General features: G+C 46.9%; 1 protein-coding gene across 1 annotated transcript in view; it reads left to right on the forward strand.

The window, feature by feature from the left end:
• Positions 1-2,358: 2,358 nt before the first annotated feature.
• ARIH1 (ariadne RBR E3 ubiquitin protein ligase 1) overlaps positions 2,359-8,921 on the forward strand; it is a 115,015-nt gene continuing 108,452 nt past the window's right edge. Inside the window, exon 1 of the mRNA XM_025389981.1 lies at positions 2,359-3,047. Coding sequence (XP_025245766.1) covers positions 2,673-3,047 — 375 coding nt within the window. The 5' untranslated portion in view covers positions 2,359-2,672. The remainder of the gene's footprint in view (positions 3,048-8,921) is intronic.

Genomic DNA, 8,921 nt, shown 5'->3' on the forward strand with positions numbered 1-8,921 from the left:
GAATACAGATGGCTATGCACATTTCTCTAATAGTGGTCAGCTGTTCCATTATCAAATGGGAGAATATGGATGGTAGGGTTCATTCAAGGTAGGGGTACGATGAAAAGGTGAGGCAAAGGAGTTTAGAGTACTGATTAGGTACCTACTGAATTTTTCTGTAGGTAATATCACAATGGAGACCGGGTGGAGAGAAGTGTTGCTTGTGTCTATGGCTTGCCTTAGTTGTGGCAGCAATCTAGAATTGCTAAATAGGAACACTGAATCAAAGAACCTAGACCTGGCTGGGCACCATGGCTTACACCTGTAATGCCAGCACTTTGGGAGGCCGAGGCAGCTGGATCACCTGAGGTCAGGAGTTCGAGACCAGCCCAGCCAATATGGTGAAACCCTGTCTCTACTAAAAATACAAAAATTAGCCCGGGGTGGTGGCATGCGCCTATAGTCCCAGCTACTCAGGAGGCTGAGACAGGAGAATTGCTTGAACCTGGGAGGTGGAGGTTGCAGTGAGCTGAGATCGCCACTGCACTCCAGCCTGGGCAACAGAGTGAGACTCCGTCTCAAAAAAAAAAAAAAGGGCTGGGTGCGGTGGCTCACGCCTGTAATCCCAGCACTTTGGGAGGCTGAGGCGGGTGGATCACGAGGTCAGGAGATCGAGACCATCCTGGCTAACATGGTGAAACCCCGTCTCTACTAAAAATACAAAAAAACTTAGCCAAGCGTGGTGGTGGGCGCCTGTAGTCCCAGCTACTTGGCAGGCTGAGGCAGGAGAATGGCGTGAACCCAGGAGGCGGAGCTTGCAGTGAGCAGAGATTGCACCACTGCACTCCAGCCGGGGCAACTGAGCAAGACTCCGTCTCAAAAAAAAAGAACAAAAAAGAACCTAGACCTATCAGTAGAGGTTAAAAGCTTTACTTTTTAAATCCTGAGGTTAAGAAATTATCAGTATTTCGAAACTTACAAAATGGACAAATTGGTAGAGGCTTTTTAACATTATAATGGCATTTTTCACTTTTCAAAATCAATTTCCAAAGGGAACCTATAGGTTGAACAGTAAGATTTATCAACAAAGCAGGGATTTAGATTTTAAAAGGTTTTCAATCTGGCCAATTCTTCAGATTATCTCAAGAGGGAGCCTTCTTATGCCTCTTCTTCCTTCATAACACTTGTCTAGCTCTCATGTCCTGTTTACAAAGATTTAAGCCCACTCTTAAAAAGGCATAAAATGCTCTTACTGACATGACCCCTAACTTGCCTAATATTTTGCCATCTACCCTCCATGCACTTTAAGCTCCCAAACTATTAATTACTTGACACCTTCTGCGCTTTTGCTTGGTCTCTGTGGCCAGACCATCTTCCCTGCCTTCTCTGTTGAACTCCTAGCCATTCAACAACACTCAGCTCACATAGCACACTTTCAGATGAGATTCAAGCATTATCTCTCTTGCTACATTTGGCCCTTGTAGATATTTCTATTATTGCCTGTATTTTGTTGAAGCATTCATGTCTTTTATGTACTATACAGTATATAATACATATGCATTACAATGCATTTTTATGATTCATGTTTTGGGGCATCCAGCGGCTAAAATAGGGCAAGGGTTATGTGGTCTTGGCCAGGTCCCTTTTCCTTTCTGAGCTTCAGGTTCCTCAGGTATAAAATGGGTACTATGGCTCCATGAAGATGAAACAGAATATATGTAAAGCCCTTACATAGTGCTCAATTCATGAAAACCATCGCTGTTTACATTGTTTAGGGCCCTCAAGAGGCGCTCTAATCAGCGGGGTTGAGGAAGTGCCTCTTTAAAATGACGTCATTATAGGAGACTTAAAAACCACAGCATGTCTGTACAAGTGAACAGAATCACACAGCTACCTAAAGTGGGTTCGCCTGTCATACAGTTTAGAGGTTCCACTTACAACAGGTTTCCATCAGTAGCCAAAGCAACAGAAATTTTAGATTAACAGATCACGGCTTCCGGGATTACCGCAGGGCGGGCGGGAAGCGCCTTTCCGCCCGGGTGGGAAGGCCGCGTCCCCATGGGACTGCCGGAGGGGGCTGGATCCCTATGGCCTGCGGCAAACACCACCACCTAGGCGGTCCAGGGGTCCCTCTCTCGGTGACTGGTGACCAGAAGGCCGCAATCTCTTCACATAAAAGCTCTACGGGTTTCCGCTCGGCCCTCACAGCGGCAGCAGACCGAAACGAGAAGGCAATTCCCGCCCAGGTCCTAGGCCCAGGTAGGCCGGGCCGTGGGGTCTCCCCGGGCTCCACGCAGGGGCGGCGGGGCGGGGCGCAGTGACGCAAAGAGGAGTGACGCGACGACGCAACGCGACGCGGTGACGCACGCCCCTTTGTTGGCTCAGTAGCGATAGCAGCGGCCGTGGAGGTGGCGCTGGGGACTGTTTTCTCTCGGAGGCCGGAGCGGAGCCGCGTCTGACTGAGGCGGGCAGCAAGCGGCCCCCTCGCTCCCTCCCTCCCTCCTCCGCGCCCTCCCCGCCGCCACCAGCAGTCAAACGCCAACCGCCGCTTCTGGGGAGGAGCCGCGGCCCGCGGGGCCGGAGCCAGGCCTGCGTCCGGACATCAGCCGGAGCCGGAGCGAGAGCCGGGGCCTCGGCGTCCCCGCCCTCTCCCCGCCTCGGCCAGCGTCCGCCGGGCCCCCGCGCGTCGCGCCATGGACTCGGACGAGGGCTACAACTACGAGTTCGACGAGGACGAGGAGTGCAGTGAGGAGGACAGCGGCGCCGAGGAGGAGGAGGACGAAGACGACGACGAGCCGGACGATGATACCCTGGATCTGGGCGAGGTGGAGCTGGTGGAGCCCGGCCTGGGCGTCGGCGGGGAGCGGGACGGACTGCTGTGCGGGGAGACGGGCGGTGGCGGCGGCAGCGCTCTGGGGCCCGGCGGTGGCGGCGGCGGTGGCGGCGGCGGCGGTGGTGGCGGGCCGGGGCACGAGCAGGAGGAGGATTACCGCTACGAGGTGCTCACGGCCGAGCAGATTCTACAACACATGGTGGAATGTATCCGGGAGGTCAACGAGGTCATCCAGGTGAGGGTGGCCGCCGCGCCAGCTGGACCGGGCTCAACCGGGGAGCGGATTCAGGCTGCACGCGCGGTCCCAAGGGACAGGCCTGGGCCTGGTGCGCAGCCCAGCCCGGTGCCTCCCGGCCTTGTCTTCTCCGCTGCCTCTGCTGGGGATAGAGGGTGTCGAAAGCAGAGGTTCGCCGATTAGCCGGGTGTGGGGAGGTACTCTGGGGGCGGTGCTTCCCAAGTCCTGCTATGGCGGAGGCCTTCGGCCGCCTAAGCCTTCTCTTGCGGGCAATTTCTGCCAGTCCCTGGCTCCGGTGTCCTTTCTCTGGCTGGGCGAGCGCCTACTGGGGCGGGGCGGAGGAGGTGGGGTGGGGAAGAGGAGTCAGGAAGAATTGGGCCCCGACGAGGGTTACCCCGGCCTTAGCCTCATTTGAGCACTTTTGGAAGGGATTAGAGTAGGCCTTAGAGCAGCTTGGTGTACAGTTGCCCCAAGTGGGCACCAGTTAATAAAGAAATGGATCTTGGCAGTCTCAAGTGCCTACTTAAAGGGTGGGGGAAGGGAACTATTTCTCGGAAGAGGTGCTGATGAGCCTTTTCAGATGGTGAGGCTTCTGCTTACATCTTTTTTACATTTTTGCTGTTTGTGACCTCACTGCTACTTTCTCTAGTCGTAGCATATGACTTGCTTGAAGCTGTTGGAATAGTTACTGCATATTGCATACCCATCCTTGTAGCTAAAACGGCAACAAAACGCAGTGTTGTCTAATATTGGACAAGACTCTATTGTGAGTTAGAAGAGACTTTCTGCTTGTGAACTCCTTTCTCTGATATTTTCTGTTTTGTGGTAAGTTAGGCTTGGTGTAAGTTGATAACCACATCTCAGTGAACCATATGCGTCAGATTTTGCATTTTTGAGCTTTAGAAAATCAAAAATCTTCATTTGTTTGGGGGAAAAAACCTCACTTGTCCTGAGGAATCAGGGATATGGCCGAAGAATAAAAATGAAGCTTGATTTAGTGCAACTTTTAGAAAACCTGGAAGGAAACATATATGAGCAGCAAGTTACTTACTATTGCCTCTTGCTTGTCAGTCATCATTTCTTTTTTAACATAAATTGGTTGGCTAAATATTCATTGACAAATTAGAAGTATGTCACTGTCAACTCGTTGACTTTCTATTATTAACAGATTTTTATAGTATTATAAGTAACAGTTTTAAAAATTGAATCATCTATTCAGGCACTGTTTGAATACAGCGTTTTGCATAATAGAAAAATGTCGATACCTAGTGCCATTACTAAATAGTGGAAGTCTTAATTTTTTAATATAGAGAACGCAGTCTAAGAAGGAAGTTGAGGATTGTAGAAGATAATTTTTTTTTGTTTGAAACAGAGTCTCGCTGTGTCTCCCAGGCTGGAGTTCAATGGTGCAGTCTCAGCTCACTGCAACTTCCGCCTGCCGGATTCATGCAGTTCTCCTGCCTCAGCTTCCCCGGTAGCTGGTACTACAGGCGTGCGCCACCATGCTCAGCTAATTTTTTGTATTTTTAGTAGAGACGGGTTTCACCATACTGGCCAGGCTGGTCTCGAACTCCTGACCTCGTGATCCGCCCGCCTCGTCCTCGCAAAGTGCTGGATTACAGGCGTCAGCCACCGCGCCGGGCCTGTAGAAGATGCACGTGTAAGACAAATCTGATTAGGTAAGAAAAAATAAAAAGACAAAACAAGCCTGCCACCCAGAGACCTACACCAAAATGTCAACTGTAGTTATTTTTCTAGACCTTTGGATAGCTGCTAATATGGTTCCACATTAATAACAGTGGAACCGTACTGTATGTTCTGTGTTTTCAGTGGAAAAACATTATTACAAAAATCCTCTGAACAACCTTCTGTCAAGTAAGTTTTTCGAGAACTTACATGATTATCGATCCAAACTGATTTATTTAATCAGTCTGTGATTTGCCTTCCTTTTTATTTTCTAGTTTCTGGCTTTTATAAACATCATTTAAAATATTATTATAGGTCAGTCTTTGAGTGTTCTTACTTTCTTGGGATAAAGTGAATTGCTGAGTCAAAAGAATTTGCTCACTTTCAATGCGTTTGATACATACTACCACATTGCTTTCAGAAAAGTTATGCTAGTTTTCCCAACCAGTGTTTGATGGGCAAAGAAAACCTGGTGAAATTGAACTTTCGTTTATTGGGCTTGGTATTTCTTTTTTAAATTGCCCCTCGCTTTTTGCTCATTTTATCCTCTCTTGCCCATTGCCCCCCTTTGGGATATTTATCTCTTACTGGTTTGTAAGACTTCTTTCTATTAACAGAGGTTGGAAATAGCAGTTATCTAGGTTTTTAATGTTGGTTTGATAAACACTGAATTTTACTTAGTTTGCATTAGAGAGCTTACTGTTAATTCTTAAAAATTTAAATTCCCTGTTTCCAATTCTAATTTTCAGTATGAATCAGGTAAGATACATTGGCAGGTGAAAAAGTTTGAAATGTAAAAAGATCACCAAATTAATTTAGTGTTTCCTTGGGAATTTGATTACTTTTTCTGGGAAAGGAGTTCTGGGCAACAGCATAAATACTGTTATTTGTGGATATCTACAGGTTAGGTTTGGTCTTCATATAAGTCAACTTTATTTTTATTTCAGAAAACTCTTGGTTTTCTGGCTTTCTATACTTTCCCGGTTAACATTTAAATAAAAGACCAAATATATTTAATTTGGTCTTTTATTTAAATCCTTTGTGGCTACCTAGCTTGCCTTTTCAGCTTTTAAGGAAAAAAAAAATCTGAGTTTTTTGTTTTGTTTTGTTTGGAGACAGTCTTGCTCTGTCACCCAGGCTGGAGTGCAGTGGCCTGATCTCAGCTTACTGCAACCTCCACCTCTCAGGTTCAAGAGATTACCCTTGCCTCAGTCTTCCCCGCCCTAGCCGCCTCCCACCCTGGTATCTGGGATTACAGGCACCTGCCGCCAGGCCCAGCTGATTTTCGTGTTACGAGGTTTCGCCATGTTGGTCATGCTGGTCCCGAACTCCTGGCCTCAAGTGGTCTGTCCTTCTTGGCCTCCCTAAGTGCTGGGATTACAGGTGTGAGCCACCATGCCTGGCCAGGGTTTTTTTTTTTTTTTTTGAGACAGAGTTTCACTCTGCTGCCCAGGCTGGAGTGCAGTGGCGTGATCTTGGCTCACTACAACCTCTGCCTCCTGAGTTCAAGCAATCCTCCTGCCTCAGCCTCCCGAGTAGCTGGGATTACAGGTGTGCACCACCACACCCAGCTAATTTTTGTATTTTTTAGTAGAGAGGGGGGTTTCACCATGTTGCCCAGGCCGATCTTGAACTCCTGACTCCAGGTTATCCACACAACTCGGCCTCCCAAAGTGCTGGGATTACAGTCGTGAGCCACCGTGCCCAGCCTAAAAAGTGGTTTTCTAATGTAACTGTATAAGTAGCTAGGTAAATTATTAAATGAACCCTGTTCAATTCTGCAGTTGGGAGTATTTAAACTTGCCATTTTGTATTTCCACAACAGTGTCCAGCAGATGTTGATTGTGCTTTCTAAGTATGCCAGGCACTATGTTAAGCAGAGGATATGCTTCTTGCCTAAGGAGCATATAGGGATAGGAAATATGGAGGTCCTTGGACTCCACTTCCAGAGATTCCTACTCATAAATGAAGTCTGGGGTGGAACGTGAGCGTCTCTGTATTTTAGACTTCTAGTGATAGTTAATCCAGTGTCACGATTTTGACTCAGGCAGAGTGAGTGAGAAGAGCAGCAGCTCTTAGGAGCACAGATTGGGTATACCTAATCAAAATATCCGAAATGCTCTGAAATCACTTTGTTTTGTTGCCCAGGCTGAAGTGCAATGGCAAGATGATAGCTCACTGCAACCTCCAACTCCTGAGCTAAAGTGATTTCTCCTGCCTCAGGCTCCTGAGTAGCTAGGACTATAGGTGTGTGGCACCACACCTGGCTAATTTTTTTTCTTTTTTGTAGAGACACAGGGTCTTGTTTTGTTGCCCAGGCCAGTCTCAAACTCCTGGCCTTAAGCTTAGCTCCTCGAACCTCAGCCTCTCAAAGTGGTAGGCCTGGAAATCCAAAACTTTTTGAGCACTGATGTCATGTTCAAAGGAAATTCTCATTGCAGCATTTCGGATTTCGGATTGTCAGATTAGGGATGCTGATTGTAAGTATAATTAAATATTCCAAATCTGAGAAACTTGTGATAGTCAACCTGTACCATATTTAGAGTGTGTGCCGAGAGGAATATGGACCTGGGACTGTTGAATGTGAGTGGTCAGAGAGGAGGTATAAAAAACGGTGGATAGGTATCTTGCTTTTATAAGATCTATTATGCTAAATAACTTTTTTTTTTTTTTTGAGACAGTTTTGCTCTGTTGCCAGGCTAGAGAGCAGTGGTGGTGCGACATTGGCTCAGTGCAACTTCTGCCTCCCGGGTTCAAGCGATTCTCCTGTCTCAGCCTCCCGGGAAACTGGGACTACAGGCACATGCCACTACGCCCAGCTAATTTTTGTATTTTTAGTAGAGACTGGGTTTCACCATGTTGGCCAGATGGTCTCAATCTCTTGACCTCATGATCTGCCTGCCTTGGCCTCCCAAAGTGCTGGGATTACAGGTGTGAGCCACCGTGCCCAGCCAAATAACTCATTAAAATATTTAAGTCTTACTGAAGAAATTTTCTGTTGGCTGTTGGTTTGAAAGATTTATTTCACCTATTTAAGAGATTTAATTAAAGAACCTCAAAGTTGAGATTGCAAGCCTAAACTAAGGAAGACAGTGTACTATTCTAGCATATTATTTACTGGTTGGGGAGTCAGTTATAGCCCTGGTTTTTTCTCTGTCTAGTTAGTATCTCAGAACCTTCAAATTTTTTTTTTTTTTTGATATGAGTCTCGCTGTGTCACCTAGGCTGGAGTGCAGTGGCCCAATCTCGGCTCACTGCAACCTCCACTTCCAGGGTTCAAGCGATTCTCCTGCTTCAGCCTCTCAAGTAACTGGGATTACAGGCACTCACCACCACACCAAGCTAATTTTTGTATTTTAGACAAGGTTTCACCATGTTGGCCAGGCTGGTGTCGAACTCCTGACCTCAAATGATCCACCCACCTTGGCCTCCCAAAGTGTTGGGATTACAGGCATGAGCCATGGTGCCCAGCCAAACTTTTTTTTTTTAAGATGGAGTTTCTGTCTTGTTGCCCAGGCTGGAGTGCAATGGCGTGATTCAGCTCACCTCTGCCTCCCAGGTTCAAGCGATTCTCCTGCCTCAGCCTCCTGAGTAGCTAGGATTACAGGCATATGTCACCACGCCCAGCTAATTTTGTATTTTTAGTAGAGATGGGGTTTCTCCATGTTGGTCAGGCTGGTCTCAAACTCCCGACCTCGGGTGATCTGCCCGCCTCGACCTCCCAAAGTGCTGGGATCACAGTGAGCCACGCTGCCCGGCGTTGTTTTGTTTTTAATCTGGGACTGAAAATGAGGGAGTTGAATTACTGGATTGGTCCTTTTTTACATTAAGGGTTTTGTTTGTTTAACATTTTAAAAACCTCAGTTAATTGGAGATGTTCATTTTTTCCAAGAAATTGAATTCAGGTGTGCATATCATAATTAAATTCATTAATTGGGAGAGGAGGAAGAGGATGTACAAGCCTGTGCATGGTGTGTGCAGGCACACGTGTTTTGAAGTTACTGAAGTGTTTGGTACGGTTTAGATTTATTCCTTTTGGACTATATTTTCCCAGCTTTATCTCCTTGAACTGTAAGTTTAAATTACACTGACTTGTTGAATTGCTATGGCAGTAGTCCTATGAATCAAACTCTGGGGATGGGATCTGGCTGTTTTTTTGTTTTTTTTTTTTTTTTTTTTTTTTTTTTT

Source organism: Theropithecus gelada, chromosome 7a (assembly GCF_003255815.1).
Source record: "Theropithecus gelada isolate Dixy chromosome 7a, Tgel_1.0, whole genome shotgun sequence".
In the NCBI taxonomy this organism is placed as follows: domain Eukaryota; kingdom Metazoa; phylum Chordata; class Mammalia; order Primates; family Cercopithecidae; genus Theropithecus; species Theropithecus gelada.